The sequence below is a fragment of the Ambystoma mexicanum genome, chromosome 12, assembly GCF_040938575.1.
Source record: "Ambystoma mexicanum isolate Mex_15411 chromosome 12, UKY_AmexF1_1, whole genome shotgun sequence".
Classification (NCBI taxonomy): Eukaryota; Metazoa; Chordata; class Amphibia; order Caudata; family Ambystomatidae; genus Ambystoma; species Ambystoma mexicanum.
In genome coordinates this window covers 428,220,814-428,239,754 of record NC_090936.1, presented here as the reverse complement: position 1 = coordinate 428,239,754, position 18,941 = coordinate 428,220,814, and the positions used below count along the sequence as shown (strand labels likewise).

At 49.0% G+C, this 18,941-nt stretch overlaps 1 protein-coding gene across 8 annotated transcripts in view; it reads left to right on the top strand.

Moving 5' to 3' along the window:
• The window catches only part of KDM5A (lysine demethylase 5A), a 1,841,472-nt gene that overhangs the window by 1,209,246 nt on the left and 613,285 nt on the right, over positions 1–18,941 (top strand). For all 8 annotated transcript variants that reach the window (XR_011281783.1, XM_069628595.1, XM_069628593.1 and 5 more), the window contains one exon: positions 2,702–2,840. Coding sequence is in view for 7 of the 8 variants with exons in the window: in XM_069628595.1 (XP_069484696.1) it covers positions 2,702–2,840 (139 nt within the window). In the remaining variant the exon portion in view is untranslated. The remainder of the gene's footprint in view (positions 1–2,701; positions 2,841–18,941) is intronic.

The following is an 18,941-nucleotide window of genomic DNA, read 5'->3' as shown; positions in this document are numbered from 1 at the left end:
TAGTTTGAAGAGAAGCTGAGCATAGTCTGCACTTTGTGATTGATTGTAATATTTCATCTGGTGCCTTCTACTACAAGGAAAGGTACCTGCAATAACCCCAGTAGAATCATCAATGGTGTTTTTGAAGGCTATTTCAGAGGCTGCCTACATTTGACTAACGTATTTCTGTCTTTATTGCATCTTGGCAAGGAATGCAATGTATCTATCTCGTCTTGCATTTTCTTTTTTAAGTAAGGGCTCTTCATAATTTTGAGCAAGCAATATTGTGGGTCAATTCGTGTAAATCTGAACTTGTAAGACATAGCTTGAAATATCCATTCTAAGGAACAACGTAGGTGTTGGGGAGAATTCTCCGAAATGTGCCAATACCCTTCTACCTTAGAGACCCCTAGCTCTTTTGCTGGTATTAGGACTTTTAATTTCTAACCTAGAGAGAGTGAGACCGTTTTCCCACTCTCGTGTATTTTTCTGTGATTTGGACTCTGTGTTTCTTTTGACTTTGGAGTCTGACACATTTCATAGGCATCATTTTTACATTGTGACACAAAGCACCTTCAGTGCAGTGGCACAGGGAAGTCTTAGATTTCCAAAAAGTTTAAATACCTTCTTTTGGTGAAACTGTTTCCAAGAGCAATGAAGTGAAATTGACTTTGCTTACATTTTGTAACTTTCTAGACCCAGCATACACTATCTTACCATAGGGTGCTGGATGGTTTACTTAGTAGCCCCTTTGTCTATTTTCTCATGTGACATTTTTATGTTACCCTTTCTACAAATAATGGCTGTTGGCAGTGGTTTACGTTTTACTACCATTGTGTGTTTTTACCGCATGCTGTGTTCGCAGCTGCAGTAAGGCACCCATGGGTGCCCATTTTTTCAAAATGGTTGCGGTTTTTCTTTTTTCGCCATTTCTTGTCAGAAAGGTCCTTGAGATTTACTCTGCGCGCCAAACCAGGTTTGGTCCCTTTGTTCGTTTAGTCTTTGGCGGGATTCACGAGTGAAGCCCGCCCTTTGCTCCAGTATGTCTGGCAGGGGCAGGAAGTGAGGGAGGTGCCTGAAACTCCCTGTGCTTAATCCCCTTGGTTACAGGAATGCACCCAAAGGTGATTGGCCGGCTGTGTGATTGACAGCTAGGCTGGAACAAATGGGAGAAACATGCATAAAAGGCGAGGCTTTTTGGCTTGGAAAGCAGAGTCGACCACTGGACGAAGGACTCTGAAGAAGAAATTGGAAGAGACGCCTGCTGCAACTCCTGGACCGTTGGTTTGCCCGGTGAAGCACTGCTGCTGTGCTGAAGCTCCAAATTTGTTTCGACTAGAGAAGCCCTGCAAGGACTTCTTCCTTTGAGTTGGTGGGACCAATCAACTCCAAGTGAACTAGTTTGGACATCCTCTCGGAGCTGGCTGTACTTCTGCTGCTGGACCCTAAGTGCCAGAGGGAGGAACACCAAATAGAGTGGATCGCTTTTAAGTCAGACCCGAGCACCAGAAAGATCCTCCGGACCTTCCTGAAGCAGGACTGACCAAGCCTGAGCCACCTCAACAGAGTGCTGGATCCCAAATGCAAGGAAAGTCTTAAGTGGTATCCGCGAACCGCAGTGTTGCTATTTGCTGTCAGACGCAAGGAGCTGAAACCACGATGTGCCTCTGAATTGAAGTTTTCCCATTGCTGCAGCTGACCTTCCCATTGCACTACAGGAGTCCCCAGACGTCCTCCCTCTTGTCCCCACGACTGAGGCACAGGAACACCAGGATCTGCAGAGCTGTACAGGAACAGAAGCCAGCTGGAACCATTTCCTCTAATCAAAGGTACTTTAAAGTTAAGAGGGCTTACCTCTTGTTGTGTAGCCTTACTTGCTCTCCATTGAGATCTGTCTTGGTTGCCCATTAAGAGTTGCTTACAGCTTTGCCCCTCAAGTCTCCCAGCTTGTGCCCCTTCAAGTGAATACTATTTCTGCAAACTTTCTAAAAACATAGTGCAAGACTTTTACAAGTCAATACCCTCCTTAATCTTTCTTTTTAAATTGTAAAATTAAAATGTGTCTCAGCTTAGAAATGTTGGTCCATTTTAAATTGATTGCTGAAGCCCAGTCTGTGTTTCCATTAAGGAGCACTGTCCTTGGTGTAAATAAGGACCTAATCATGCAAGTGTATGTATTGAGGTGTCAATACTCTTACTTTGAATGAAACCTCTGTTAAGTTTACCATATGAACAAATAACGGCCCATATGAATCCTGACCGATGTGTTTGTGTTTACATCAATTATTTTACCCGTTATCGTAATTTTCTACTGCCCAGCCTAATTTTCGTTGACCAGATTCACATTGCCCTCCTTGCTTATTCAGTTGGATTTACCTGTAAACAGTTTTCAATATATAGACTCTTACTATGAAGAATTTTCTTTTCCACTTTGATTTGATAGTTCTAATTTAATTTTGATAAGTTGAGCAGAAGGCTACAAATAGTATTTGTGGTATGAACCATAAACCTTTTACATTTTCTTTCTGAGGCACAGTGTAAAAAGAGGCAGTTCCTTTCTTAATGGTTTTATTTCCTACAGTTTGTTTCAGAAACCTTGCCGGTAGATAAAGACGATACCACACGACCCCAGCTCTTCCTTACTACCCAAGACCCATTAACATGGATTTTTAAACAATTAAATGAGAGCATCTGATGGGTTTCTTTGTATGCTTTATTTTAGGCCACGACACAGTTTATGTGGCCTGGAAGCCATGGTTAATGAGTGCAAGAATATTCCAGCTTTCCTGCCCAATGTAATTGCACTGAAGGAAGCCTTGCACAAGGCCAAAGATTGGACTGCTAAGGTGGAGGCAATTCAGGTAAATTGGTTAACCAGTAATATCATGATATGCGTTGCTCCTTCTTCAAGAGATTTTCTGTGCTTAAAGAATATCGAAATATTTTGTGGATCACCTTTAAGTTGCAAAACATAATGCAAATAGTATCAAATATGTTAACCTGGTTAAGTACCCATTCTAGCAAGCTACTGTTACAAGTAAGCAACCTACTCTCCTTCTACATGGGATCTTTAGTAGACCGATCCAAGATAAAGAATCTTAATCCGATAAGGGTCTCTTGCTGAATAAACTGAGGTAATTGGGGCTGTAATGTCCCTTTTACCATGGGATTGTCCCCCAAGGTCCACCAATGAGTACTTTCCTGTCAGGTATTGCATTGAAGTCTAACAAACGTGGTTTGTTGGTGGCTTTGAGAACCCCAGTAGCTTTTCAAAACACTAATGCTGACCCCATTGGTACAAATATCCTGGTGCATGTGATTGCCGGTAGGAATTGATTCTATGTTCAGCCTCAATCACTTTAAGTGAATCTAGAGTACAATGTTCCATAGATTCTCAGTAGACATTAATCTATAGGGGGGTATCAGAATATCTACCGAGTACCTTTTCTTGGCGTATTGCCTCCCTCCGCTTATGCAATAGAATATGACAATCCCAGTATCTCTTTGGTTCAACAGAGGTTTAATGTACTAGCTATGCATGTTTTATCATACACTGATCTGGTGCCATTTTTCTATCTTTGTCCTGCTCTCTCTCTCTCTCCAGGTTCTTTCTTTCTATTTCTCTCTCTGTATGTGGGTTAGAATTGCTTATCAGGTGTGCGTGTATTTGCTAGAGCCAACCCTGACAGTTGTGTGCCAAAAGAAACAAGTTAACTATCTGCAGAGTGAGTTGCAAAGGCACATTTTAAATAATGTAATAGTACTAACCTTGTATAACGACTCAAAAAAAACACATTTGCAATGTTCATTCATAATCCCTTCAGGACGTATTTTATCGATAATAAGAATTTTACAATTGTATATCATAGCAGTGGCGGAAATTTAAAAAAGAATCCACCATATCACTGAAACACTCAAAAGCAAAACAGAGAGGATTTATATATGACTGGGTAAAGGCCTTACAGGGTCGAAAGCAGGATGGAGGAGAGCGGAAACCAGTTAGATTAGATTGCCTAGTGTACTCCTGTGCCCGCAATAAGAAGGAACGGAAGGGCTGCCATGTATCTCTCGGACAACTGCCCACTGATTGCAGGGATGCCCATTGATCTTCAGTGTCATTTACCCAGGTGATGGGCCGTAGCCACTGCCAGGATGAAGGAACTGTGGGTTTGAGCAAGTGTAACAGCAGGCATCTCATCGCCAGTAGTCGACATATACTGGCCAGTTTATGCTTGGGTCCTGTTAAATCATCAAATACATGAACATACAGCACATGGGAGTAGCCTCGAATCTGCTGCCAACCACATCTGAAAGCACAGCAGAGACCTCCTCCCAGTAAACACCCCACCTGAGGCAACTCCACACCATGTGAAAATAGACAGCTTTATCCAGAATGTGGTCTGGCATGGATTTGCATGCTCATGAATATTCCCAGTCGTCAGGCCGGGAATCCTTGGTAAAAGAAAAAAGTTTCACTTTCACGTACAAACTGTCTTTCTCCTTTAAACCAATCACTGAGCTCTGGGTCATACCCCCCCCAGCCAATGACTGCCCTCTCCCTAAGCCCTGCCTCTGGCAGCCATCTTCAGATTTTTACCACACGTTCAAGTGTTGGCAGGAGTCGTGTTTTGCTCCGAGAGCTTTTTTACCTTTTCGCACTTTTTCAATACAAAGTTCCTATTTTGTCAATTAGCCCGGTTGCTCTTTCGCTCCTTTGCCCGGCAAAGCCGTGTTCCGTCCGTCAGCGTCTTTCAACACCCCTCATGGGCAAGAATTGCCGAGAGTTTCATCGAAGATTCCTGAAAATCATCAGTGGTGCACCACTCCTTAATCGCGGATAGACAGTCAGGAATGCACTAGAGAGGGGCAGAGGCTGTAGGGAGCCTGAAAGAGAGTTGCTTGTCATCCAGATAACACTGAAAGTTGGAGCAGAAGGTAGAGATTAGGTGGGCCAAAGGAGCCACTTAGAGATTGACTAGCCGGTGTTAAAGGTTGGAGCCCTGGGGAACACCACATGCAGGGAGAGAGGTGGTAGAGAAAAAGGACGCAAGTTGGACCTGGGATGGTCGGTCCAGGAGAAAAGAGGTCCGGGCCTGATCCGTGATGCCCAGGTTCTCAGTGTAGATTGATCAGGATGGTGTGACTGACTGTGTCGAAAGCAGAGGAAAGGTCAAGTAGGATGAGGACAATAGCGATGCTGATGTCGAGATTGGAGAGCAAATCTTCACTGGTGTTCAGGAGAGCAGTTTCTGTGCCTCTGGCTGCTCTGAAGCCAGACTGATGAATTTGTGTGAAGAATAAGCTGGGAGATGGCCAGTTTTTTCAGACGTTTGCCCCGAAAAGGAGTGATAGAGATCGGGAGATAGTTAGCCGGACAGGTAGGATCGGCAGAAGGCTTTTTTTTAGGAGGGGGTGCTTGAGGAGAGCGGGGAAAGTTCTGGTGGCGAAAGAGTGATTGCAGAAATCTGCCAAGGCTGGAGCAAGGGTGTCAATGTGGTCCTTGATGGTATTCGAGGTGCAGGGGAGGAGAACCTGTTTGGACAACAGTTTCATATATCAGACTTGTCTCAAAACATCATCAGGTGTTATCTGAGAGAAAGAGAAGAAAGGAGGAGGAGAGGTGGCCAGAGGAGGCCCGAGAGTTTTAGTAGTGAAGTGAGAAGCCAGGGTCATGCAGAAGGTCTGGGAGGGAACATGAGAGGTGGAGACTGCAGAAGGATTGGCCAGCTTCTTGCAGATTTTAAACAGTTTGGCCGTGTTGTTAGAGGCCACACAGACGAGGCCCTGGATGTGGACTCTCTTCTTGGACAGGACTGAGAGTCTGTATTGCCTTTGGAGCAGACGGCAGGGCAGCTTGTCAGAGAATGCACCCGAAGGCCTCTACTTCCTCTCAGCCACCCTGCACTTGCATTTCAGGGCAACAAGGGCAGTGTCATACCAAGAGTTGCACTTGGAGGTAGGCGTCAGACGGATTCTCATGGCAGGGCGAGAATGTCGAGAGTGGTGGAAATAGCAAGATGCAGGTTAGAAAGGTCTGTGTCAGGATGTTAATCAGCCGCAGGAATAGGAGGAGCAGAGAAACTAGAGGCAAAGTCATCCACAGACACATGCTTCATGGGCCAAATGACTGAGAAGGTAGGTGGTGCTGGGGTGGGCTTTGCCTGGGGAACAGAGAGTCAAGTGAGAGGAGAGAAGAAAGTGGTCAGTCCAAGAGAGAGGGCTAGTGAGCGGGTTAGACAGAGGGATGTCAGAGGAGATGAGAATATCTAGTGTGTGTGTGTCCGGCAGTGTGCGTTGGACCAGAGGGTAGAATGGAGAGATCGAGAGATTGCGTAAGAGCCCAGAGGGCGGATTGGGGGCATCCAGATGGATGTTGAGGTCTTCGAGGAGAAGTTGAGAGGTAGAGGCAAGTAGAGATGCAGAGAGGTCAGCCCAGTCAGAGCGGAAGAGGGCAGCCAGGCCAGGTGGTCTGTAGATGGTTGCCACAGTAAGAGAGAGGCCAGGAGAGATAAAGAGCCTGCAAACCTGACCTTCAAAGGAGCAGTAGGCCTGCGTAGGAATAACAGAGGCTGGGACCCACTGTGGAAAGATGAGGGCTATTCCCCCCCTGGGTTGGTTAGTTCTGGGCACAGAGAGGATCTTGTAACCATCAGGTAGGAGAGTGTCAAGATTTGTGACAGCTAGGCGTGAACCAAGTCTCAGTGAGAGCGAGGACATCCAGGTCAAGCTCTTAGAGGAGGTAGCAAATGTCAGAGGAGTGTTTGACAGCGGAGCAATAGTTAAGTGTGGCAACCCAGAGCTGGTTGCCACATTTGAAAGACTTCTGGGTAGGGGTACAGGCTGGAGGTACACCCGGCGTAAGTGGTCGAGGGGACCGAGAGTGGTCAGAGGTGATAGCAGGTGGTGGTAAGGTAGCCAGAAAGGAGGAGGAAGGTGCCAGAGTGGCGGCAGAGGAAGGAGGTGGCAGAGGTGCCGGAGAAGTGCTAGTAGGAGTAGCAGGAAGGAAGTTGATTAGATGCGGGAGATACCTTTCTGAAAGGAGGAGATTGGGCTGGGGGCCCTGGACTAAGACGGTCCTATTTAGGTAGACATTAATGATGGTCTTGGAGGAGTGGGAGAAGGCCAAGAGGACCTCCCACCATTTATGATTGAGGAAGTGATGATCATATGAGAGGTACAAAGATCCGGTGAAGTAACAGCAAAGAGGATGTTGGTTAGTCGGTCTGGAGGAAGCACTGATGAAGGTATCCTGATAGGCAGGCTGGGGCTGGCAACCTGGATATCTCTCTGGAACTTCTTCCTTCCAGGCTTAGTTAGAGGGATAGGATACATACGAGATAGATGTGAAAAACCAGAAGGTGTCTCACCCGCTAGTCCCCGGGCATCTCATCTAGGGGGCCAGGACACAGCCATGCTTTTGGATCCAGTTCCTGGGGGTGGACCATTGCGGCAGGATCACCTGGGGGAGGGATCTTCAGGGTGTGGGAGTGGGACACTGGATGGCAAGATGTAGTATCCCTCCCCATAATAAGACATTTACCCCATCCTACCAGGTAGGATACGTGGGAACTTTAACCCCACAATCCCCCCACCCCCTCCCCCACTGCCCCCTCTTTTCCTTCCTCCAACACTTTCACACTGGGCACAGAGAGGACAGCCTGCTCTGGGGGAAAGCTGACTCGCACCCGAGCAGTGTACCTGACATGTCCCGCTGCTATGTTCAGGCAACATCAGGTAGTTACTGACCGTCACTCACACCTGACTTCCATTAAAGTTCCCCACATGGATAAAAGGCAGAGCACGAGAGCACACTCAGAGAGGCAAAGCAGACAAATTAACAGTAATTTCGAGTCTGCAGCTGAGCACGCGGAGAAAGACGGCAAACCAAGAAGGATTTGCAAACTGGGAAATTCCCTTGACATTTTCCACAAGAAACAGTAACTTTCAAGAAACAGTTGAGGCAGAAAGCATAAGGCCAGGAAACCAGACTGAAGAATCCTGCAATGTGTGTCGGAAATACTGAAGGCCCTCCCGCGTAACCAACCAATGTGGGGAGGAGCAGCAGCTGCCGGGGTATCGTCCTTGGCTCCAAGAACAAAGAAGCACCAGAGAGATAAACACAGCTGGTCTTAGTTGAATTCAAGGTTGCAAGCGGCAACATTGTATAACGAGTGCTGGACCGAACATAGTTAAACACGTGTGTTGGGGAGAATTCTCATTTCTGTGCTAAGTCCCTTCAACCTTAGAGACCCCCCAGTTCTTTTGCTGGACTTTAGACTTTTTCATTTTCACCCTGGAGTGAGTGAGCCCTTTTTCTCACTCTCTCCTGTATTTTAATCTGATTTGTATTCTGTCTTTCCTTTGTTTTTGCAGTCTGACAAACTCGATAGGTGTCTACTTTTTGTATGGTGACACACAGCACCTTCAGTGCAGTGTCACAGAGAAATCCTTTAGATTTCTCCTAAATTTTAAATACCTTTTCTTGGGTGAACTACAATTCCCAAGAATAGTAAAGTGAAATTGACTTTACTTACCTTTTCTCTTTGTAGGTCCAGCACATCCCATTTTTTGTTGAGTGCTGGGGGGTTACTTAATAGCCCTTTTTCCTACTTATGTAACATTTTTTAGGTTACCCTCACTACCTTAAATGGCTGGTGGCAGTGGTTTAATTTTCCTATCATTGTGCTTTTAGACCGCAAGCTGAATCCTCCACTGCAGTACAGCACCCATGGGTGACCATTGTGTCAAAATGGCCCGTTCTTCTTTTTTCGCCATTTCTTGTTAGTGAGGTCGGTCTTGGGTTTTACTCTGCGTGACAAACCAGATTTAACCCTTTTGTTAGTTTTGCCTTTGGCAGGCTTAAGTACTGAAACCCACCTCTGGCTCCAGTGTGTCTGGCAGGGCAGGAAGCGAGGGAAGTGCCCGAAACTCCCTGTCCTTAGTCTCCATGGTTACCCGAATGCACCCAGTCCTGATTGGCTGGCTGGCTGACTGTCCTTTCAGCACAGCCACCCTGCTGTGTGAGTGACAGCTAGGCTTTGCATGAATGGGAGAAACCTGCATAAAAGGCAAGGCTTCTTGAACTGAAGACAGTCGAACACTGGACAAAACATCCAATGAAGGAATCGTGAAGAGAAGCTTGCTGCATCATCCTGGACCATTCAACTGCCCGATGAAGCCCTGCTGCTGTTCTGAAACTGCTTTTCCGAATCGACTAGAGAAGCTCCGGAAAGGATGACTTCTTCCCTTGGGTTGGTGGGACCAACTAACCCCAAGATTAATTTTACTGGAGGACCTTTCCCAACTGGCTGTACTTCTTCTTTGCTGCTGCTGGAAATGAGTGCCAGGGGTCGAGAAATCTGTAGTCGAGTGCAAAGTCTTTAAGCCGGACCAAAGCTCCAGGAAGATCCTGAGGACCCTCCCGAAGCCGGACGACCCAAGCTCGAGTGAACTCACCAGAGTGCTGGACTCGAGGAGTGAAGGAAGCCCATCCAGTGTCCATTAACCGCAGTGGTGCTATTTGCTGGTAGCTGAAACTACCAAGTGCCACTGAACTGAAAAGAGCCCATAGCTGCCAACGACCTTCAAAGTGCAGTGCAGGAGTCCTCCAGACATCCTCCTTCTTGTCCCCACGACTGAGGCCTAGGAACCCAGGATCTGCAACACTGCAACCAGAACAGAAGCCAGCTGGATCCTCTTCTACTAACCTAAGGTACTGTGCTGACTAAGGGGTACTTAACTCTAGTGTCTGTAGCTTGCATTATCTCACTTGAGACTTGCAGTATCTGCTTTTTTAAGAGTTGATCTCAGCTCTAACAGCTTGTGGCCCAACAGTATATTTTACAAACGCTCTAACTTTGTGCAAGACTTTGGGCTATCTAAGAAGTGCCTTAGCTCCATAGATGACATTCAAATTGACTTCGGCTGTCCTGGCTCCCTGCAGACTCCTCCGACCAATTGACTTTGATTGTAAGTGTCCCTCATAGGTGGTAAATTGGTTTTCCAGCATGGGGTCTGGCATGGATTCACATGCTCATGAATATTCCCCGTGGTCATGCTGGGAATCCTCGGTAAAAGAAAGTTTCAGTTTCGTTTCTAAACTGTCTTTCTCCTAATCACTGAGCTCTGGGTCGTACTGCCCCTAGCCTATGACTGCCCTCTACCTAAGCCCCTCCTCTGGCAGCCATATTCAGATTTCTACTGCACGTTCAAGTGTTGGGAGTACTTGTGCTTCGCTCTTTGAGCTTTTTGCTGCGTTTTTTGCTTTTGCAACTTAAACTCTCTATTTTTCGGTCAATCGAGCCCGTGTGCTCCATCGATAATCTATCCGGCTAATGGGGATCCGTTTTTTTTTTTTTTTTTCAGCACCCCTTAAAGGCTGTTTTTTTCGTCTGGTATTCTTCTTGGAGGCTTCCAGAAGATTCTTTAGGCCTACACCACATGGATCATGTCGGACGAGAAGGAGGACGGTGCTTCCCTCTTCAAGCTTTCCACCCCTACGGACAACGGAAGGAGTTGGATTTGATGGGTAGAAAGGTTATCTACTTGGCGGCGGCGGCAACCGTCAAGGCTGCCAACCCCCTCGCGATCATGGCCAGATAGGACCAGGAGCTTTGGTTTAAGCTGGCTCCGCTGCTGGACTTCCTCCCCGATGACAAGCGGGTTGAGGCTTTGGAGATCCTTCAAGAAGGCGAGATGGTGTTGGACCACGCCATCACAGTGGCCCTGGACATCGCATTCACCGGTTTCCGCCAGATGGGAAATGGAGTTTGTCTTTACCGTCATGGCTGGCTCAAGGCCACCAACTTTAGACAGGAGGTCCAGACAAGGGTTTTGGACATGCCCTTTGACGGGGACAACCTTGGGAAGGCTGTGGATGAATCCCTCCAGGCCATCAAGACTGACACAGACGGCACATGCCCTAGGCACCCTACAGCAACGACGACCGTCAGTTCGTTCCTCAGGAGGGAAGTCTATCTGCTCGTCGAAGGGTTATGGGGGGGGGAGCTCGTCCTCTTAGTGCCAGCCCTCCCGTTCCTCAACCCAGGAAGCCAACAGGGGTCGCTCCAAAGCCTTCGGGGGCAGACGTTGTCGGGGATCGCAAGGCGGCCCGTCGACCTCCAAGCAAGATTGAACCGGCCAGGATGTCGGGCCCCCACTTGTGAACCCCTTTGAGAGTCCGGCTGACGAACTCAGTCGGCGTGTGGGAGACCATCTCCACTGACAGATGGGTGCTGGACACTCTTGCCCACGGACACACCTTAGAGTTCCAACAGTAGTGTCTGCGAATACCAGCGGTGGTCTGGCAGGAAAACCACATCCCTCAGCTGCTGCGGGAGGTTCAGGCTATGTTACAAAAAGGGGCGATGGAGCTGGTTCGATGGCGACTCCGGGGTTCAGGAGTATAGTCAAGGTACTTCCTCGTAAGGAAGACGACCGGGGGCTGGAGGCCCATTCTCGACCTACGACGGCTAAACAAATACATAAAGTCCCAGAAGTTCAGGATGGTCACGCTACAGCACGTGCTCGGCCAGCTGGAGGAAGGGGACTTTGTCGTCGTTGGATCTGGAGGACGCATACTTCCACGTCCCCATACACACAGGACACTGCAAGTTTCTGCGCTTTGTCGTTCAGGGGACGTATTATCAGTTCATGGCCCTTCCATTTGGGCTGAGGTCGGCACCCAGAGTCTTCACCAAGTGCTTGGTGCCGGTGGCGGCCAATCTGCGACTACAAGGGATCCACGTTTACCCCTACCTGGACGACTGGCTCATCCGGTCCGAGTCAAGGGACACCGCCTTCGAACACACAGAGCGGACCGTCCGTCTGGTGACGTATCTGGGGTTCTCAGTGAACTATGCCAAGTCCTGCTTAACTTCTTCGCAGGACGCACTGTTCCTGGGATCCAAGCTCAACACAGTGTCGTGCCTGGCGTCACCGTCGGAAGAAAGGATATCGCCCATCCTGGGCAAGGTGCAATAGCTGTTGGCACTGAAGATCGCCACGGTGAGGACCATCAAGTAGCTGCTCGGCATGATGTTGTGCATTTACCTGATACGGCTCTGCATGTTACAGATGCAGCTGCTGCAGGAGTGCCAGTTGGGTCCAGGTGTCCGGGAAGCTTCCAGGACAGAATCAAGCGCGACGAGTAGGTCTGATGAGCGATGATGGTCAGGCGTGCTCTCCAATATGGCCAGGGGCATGGATTTCCAGAGCCCACCCTACCAGGAGATGGTCATGACAGATACGTTGCTGGAAAGATGGGTAGCCCACACCAGACATCTTCACGCCAGAGGCCTGTGACTGCCGGAAGATAAGACGCTGCATATAAACGCACTTTAACTACGGGCAGTGTTTTGGGCCCACAAGTCGTTTCTGCCGTCCCTCAAGGGCAAAGTGGCGAGGGTCCTCATAGACAATACCACCACAATGTTTTACATCCGGAAGGAGGGGGGCACCAGATCCCCAGCACTCTCCAGGGAGGCGCAGGACTTGTGGCACTGGGCTGTCACCCAGGGGATGTTCCTCATTACATTTCACCTGGCAGGAGTAAAGAACACTGTAGCCGACTCTCTCAGCAGGGAGCTACCCTTGTCCCACGAGTGGGAGCTTCGGCAGGACCAAGTGGACAACCTGTTCGACAGATCGGACAATCCACAGATTGATCTGCTTGCGACGAACACCAAGTGCCGGAGGTTCGCCAGCAAGGGGGACGCATTTTCATTCCCCTGGGACTGGCTGTTTCTGTATGCGTTCCCTTTGTTGCTTCTTCGCGTCATCAATCAACTCAGACGGTGCTGGTGCAGGATGATCCTCGTCGTGGCAGTGGCCGAGGCAGATCTGGTACCCGTACCTTCTCAGCATGTCGGCGTCCCCTCCAGTCAAGCTGCCAGTGGTCGCGGATCTTCTCGCCAGGGATGGAGGTGCTATTCTGCACCACGACCCAGGATCGATAATCCTGAAGGCCTGGCTCCTGCAGCATTAGAGTTCTAGGGTTACAATCTTCCAGCGGACTGCCAGGAGGTACTCTCCAAGGCCAGGGCGTCATCTACTTTACAATGCTACAGACACAAATAGAGGCGCTTTGCAATTTGGTGCTGTTCGCAGACGATCGACCCGCTGAGGGTCACGGCCCCTCAGGTACTGCCATATTTTCTGACGTTGGCTAAATCGGGGCTGACTCACGCCTCCATCAAGGTTCATCTGGCGGCTATTTCCCGATACACCAGACCCCCAGGACGAGCCTCCTTGTGGTTGCACCGGTTGTTTAAGGAATTCATCAAGGGACTGCTTGTTTCCGCTGGTGAAGGCTCCGGCCCCAGCATGGGAGCTCAATGTGGTACTTCCATTCGAACCTCTGTATTCTGTTCCACTCAAATTTCTGTCGTGGAAGACAGCTTTTCTCGTGCCCATCACCGCTGCACAAGTGGGAGAGATCAAGGCCCTAACCTGTAAACCACCTTACTTGACTTTCCACGAGGCGAGGGTGGTGCTGCGTACTTGGCCCTCCTTCTTGCTCAAGGTGCCGTCAGACTTTCATCTAAATGAGCCCTTGGTGTTTCCTGTGGGGGGAGAGGGAGCTTCCTGCCACATATATTTATGCACTTGCATTCAGTCATGCAAATAATGATTTTCACATTGATCTTGACAAGGATATCTCTAAATCAACTGTTAACATCATGCAGATAAAGTGACACTCTATAGGGTCAAGTTCACAAAGCATTTATTGTTTGGCTTGTGAATTTACTTTTTAACAGTTTTTTGTCATTTTACTGTTTAACTTTTTTTGTTAAACTTATTTTTGTGTCGTAATACAACGCAAGACACTCCATGAGCCATCAGCCACTTGTCCCCCAGGGAGCCCCTTAGAGAAACACATATAAGGTAAGTGAAATACTGGCGTGCCCCCATGAGTTACATCAAAGTGAAAATCAAATTATTTGCATGACTGAATGCGAGTACATACATTTCTGATGCTTGTTAATCTGCTTAGAATCACATGTTGTGCATTTGGTCCGACATCCAGTGGTAACAGCAGAGTATTGCGACTTGTCTTTCAGGGGACCGAAAGGGGACGTCGGCCTAGGCGTGTCTGTAACACTATCCCTATCGTGACGTGTACTGTACCCAAAATCCCTCACGCGCCGAGATCCCTCAGATTGTTTTTTTCTGCCCAGATAACTGGTCGCCCTACAGAGGAGCTCTTCGACGAAGACTGTGGAGTACTTGTCTACGGCAGTGGATTTCGGCGCCTAAAATCCGGCGGCTGATGCATCACCGTGGCCGGCCTTCACAGTAGGGAGAGCGGGGTCGGGGTGGCCCTATTTCCGTTATGTCTTTACTCTTTCCTCCTCTTTACCCTCTAAGTCTGGTCATCTTTCCCTTTCGCTATGGAAAGGACTTCTTTTAGGTTCTGCCCTAAATATACGGTCAAATACCCGTTGAAGGACGAGCACAGGACGTGCAACTCCTGTCTCCCCTTAGATCACGACGAAAAGCGGTGTGCAGCTTGTAAACTCCTTCGGCCTAAGACCCTTAAGGAGCATTGTCTAAAGCGGTGGCTCGCGCTCGGTATGTCACGGGCGAAACCCTCTTCCCCCACCGCCACTCCCGCCGAAAGGGACAGGGGCACCTCTGATGACCAAACATCCGTTGCGGATGTGATAGACCTTGAGGCGGAGACTTCTAGGTCTGCCACGCACGTCCTCGACCCTTCAAGGCCTGACACTAGTCTCACTTCAGGGACAACACCCGGCGACAAGGGCGTACAAAGAACGCATTACACTAAACACACAACCCCTCCACCTATTTCGACGGGTACGTCGAAAAAGGTGAAAGCGCCCGCAGGACCGTCGAAAATTTTGGTGGAGTCCTCGGATTGTTCGGATCCAAAGCCTTCCCCGAATCCACAGCAGCGTTTGACTTCTTGCCATCCCAAAACAAACAAGGGCGCTACCCCCAAATCAAGTTTACACATCGAAGTGCGGAATTTCGACGCTCCGACGAACCCGAAAGGCCCGGTAGGCTAAAGAAATATGACTAGGCCTCAAGGCGAAAAACCTACCGCTAGGCCCTCTTAACACCGCGGTCGGCGGTAAATCTACCGATAGACCTTCAGAACCACTAACTCACGCTGATTCGGCAGAAGTTGAACACAGTATCGCAAGAATTACTTCGGCGGTTGGGCTTATACCTATTCTGTCGAAAAACATGGGGCAGGCCGCGGACAAATCGATAGATACGCCATGGTACCCCGATTCTCGCAATACCTAAGAGGACAGTCAAGAGCCTCTTTCCAACACCCTGAGTGACAAATTTCGGCGTCAAGGGGCGGAAGACGACGTTTTTCCACCCATAGGCCCTTCTTGTTCCTGTAAGTGGACAGGGGAGAAATTTGAAGGGTTCATGGATCATCTTGAAAAAAAGATGTATTTTTCTGGACATCCTTCCCCGGAAAGATTTTGTGGAGAACCTAATCTTAAAATTGCTTCACATTTCCAAGAAGATCAGCCCTTTGTCCCCGTCCATCATGAAAACATCGTTCAAATGGATACTTATCAGCACATTTACAGTGAAGTTGAAGAACCTTCCTTCCTGAAGGGCTACACCGAGGACCAGGCGGATGCCACGGACAATTGGGAAGAAACCCACCAAGTGGGGACGGACCCATGGACGCTCTCCCAACAAGATTAGAACACTGATGTTCTGTGCCTGGATTCTCCTCCGTCCACCCCGGCTCGCCAGGCCTCACCTGTAGACGACCAAATGGTCTTCAATGCCATGTTAAGGAAGGCAGCAGATCACTTTCAAATCACTACTCAAGAGGCGGGGCCTGAGCAGGACTTTGTAGAAGACATTCTCAAGGAGAAACTCCCCCTCTAGCCAGGCCATTTCCCCTCCTTAATTCCATTAAGAGAAGATTGGCCCCCTCCCTGGTGTCACCAGCTCAGATCCGGGCAGTGAACCCAAGAGTAGAAAAGTTATTTCAGCCAGCTCCTTCAGACCCTCAATACATTAAAGGGCACACCACCCCCGATTCCCTGTTAGTGACTAACACCTGGAAACAGCCAGGAGTACCCCTTGCTACGGGGTAGGCGCCTCCGGATAGAGAATCCAAGAGGTTGTATGCCTTAGGTAAGGGGGTTACCTCGGGTGCCGCATATACCACGCGCATAGCGAATAAGACAACGCTGCTGGTGAGTTATGCTGACGCTCATGGGAAACTAGTACAGGAAGGTCTCCAAGAGGTCCGAGAGTCCGTCAGGTCCAACCTTCTCACTATTGTGTCCGAAGGCAGGCAAGTGAACCAGAATGAAATAAAGAACACTCTGGACACGGCTGAAACAGCAGGCAGGTCTCTGGCCCAGGGAACCTTACTTAGAGGCACGCTTGGCTTTGTACCTCAGGTTTAAGCCTGCGACTCATCAATAAACCCATTGAAGAAACTAACCTCTTCGGAAAGGCATCGATGAGTCCCTAGAAACAGCCAAAAAGAGCATGAGACTTAAGTCTCTGCAACAAATTACTCAAAGACCTTCCTCCCAGAGGGGCAGTAATTCTCGTCTGTCCTTTCGGCGGCAGTCCCGTGCAAGTCAGAATAACTGTAGCACGGGAAACTTTAATTCCGGACAGACATTAGGAAGCCCTGCATACTACCCACTAAGTGGTCAGCAATGCGGCAAAGCGAGAGGTAGAGGCCCCAACCCTAGAGGAGCCGCAGCCTCTGGTCAGAAATGGCCATCAGATCCATGCCCCCTCCCATGTCACCCCGGTCGGGGGGGGCGCTTAACATCTTTCCTCACGGCATGGGAGGGGCTAACTTTAGACCAGTGGGCCATAAAGACGGTTGCCCATGGGTACTGCGTGGAATTTGCCCGACCTCCACAATTCAGACCACCACGCTCACGGCGCCTCTCACCGGACCATCTGGAGAGCCTGAATCCAGAGGTGGAAGTGCTGCTGGGAAAGGACGCCATAGAAGCCATCCCTATTCTTCAGGTAAACAAGGGTATTTATTCAGTGTACTTCTTTGTACCCAAAAAGGACCTCACCATGCGCCCTGTTCTAGATCTGCACCCAGCAAACAAATTCCTAAAACCTCAAAGCTTTCGCATGGTAACACTACAGGAGGTGATCCCACTGTTGAAACAGGGGGACTACATGGCAACATTGGACATGAAAGATGCATACTTTCATATTTCAATGTTGCCAGCGCACAGGAAATGTCTAAGGTTCATGATAGAGGACAGGCATTACCAATTCCAAGTGCTCCCCTTCGGCATCGCCTCGACCCAAAGGGTGTTTTCCAAGGTACTGACAGTAGCAGCAGCACACCTGCGCAGACTATCCGTCCCGATTTACCCTTACCTCGATGACTGGCTCATAACAGGGGACTCGTACGACACATGCTTTTTTAACATCCAAAGGACCGTGGACCTTCTGTTCAGTCTGGGTTTCTCAATCAACGACAAAAAATCCAGTTTAGTCCCCAGTCAAATAAAACAATTTCTGGGAGCTCTAATCCGGACGAAAGATGGCCTCGTCTTCCCCTCCAATGAAAGGGTTCAGAACATGCTTTTTCAGATCCTTCAATATGTAGCCAGTGAGGAGGTGACGGTGCGCAAAGCCATGTGTTTGCTAGGAATGATGGCGTCATGCAAATACTTGGTTCCCCCCGCGCCGCGGCTGCGCATGCGTCCCATGCAAGAGTGGCTCAACAGCCAGTGGTGCCAGGCCAGCGGACAATGGGAAGATCTGGTAGTTGTCTAGCCAGCCCTCGTTCTCTCTCTGCAGTGGTGGTGAAAGGAAAACCTTCTGAAGGGGAAAACCTCCACCACCCCTGCAGTGGAAGCCACTCTCACGACAGACTCCTCTCTCACGGGGTGGGGGGCTCACCTGCTTCAGCATACAGCGCATGGAGTGTGGATCCCACAAGTAGCGTTCAACCATATAAACTTACTGGATCTATTAGCGGTGTTCAAGGCATTAAAGGCTTTTCAGATGCAACTACAAGGGAAGACAGGGCTGATTCTAACAGACAGCACTACAGCCATGTATTACCTGAACAAACAGGGCGGCACTCACTTTCCAGGGCTATCCAAGCTGTCCCAAAACATTTGGATGTGGGCTCTCAAACACAAGATGTTTCTGTTGTCCCAACATGTTCCAGGGGAACTCAATCTTCTGGCAGACGTGCTCAGCAGAGATTTCCCTCTGCCCATAGAATACAAATGGCATCTGCACAAAGACCTCGTGTCCAACATATTTGCAGAATGGGGCTTCGCAGAGATCGATCTTTTCGCGACTCAGGAGAAGGCCCAATGCCAAGACAACGCCTCTAGGTACCCCCAGAACTGCTCCAAGGGGAACGGTCTCTGGTTAACATGGTCAGGGAAATGTGTCTACGCTTGACTCCCCTTCGCAACAAGATAGTGCACAAGATGCACCTGGAACCATTTACCATGATACTGGTGGCCCCCATTTGGGCCCACCAGTAAAACTACCGTGCCCGTACAACATGTTGTCTCAGGACAGGGGGAGACCCTACACCCATGCCCACAAACTCTGAATTTAGCAGCCTGACTCCTGAGGTCATAGAGTTTGGACACCTACAGCTCCCTCAGAGGTGCATGGACATGCTCGGGGAAGCTAGGAAACCTAACACCCGTTATTGCTATGCCAGCAAATGGAATCGATTTGTTATCTGGTGTAATACCAAGGGCGTCAATCCCATCGATTACTCACCCTCTCACATTGTGCTATACCAAACCCATTTGTTGGACACAGGGTTGGTCTTCAATTCCCTGAAGGTTCATCCGGCTGCTCTTTCAGCCTACACCACGTCACAACAAAGGGTGTCATGGTGGAAGATACCTTTTGATTAAGGCCTTTGTGGAAGGTGTTAAACAAATGTATCCTCCCATTTCTCACCCAGCCTTCCTAGTGGCTATCACTTCTATCAG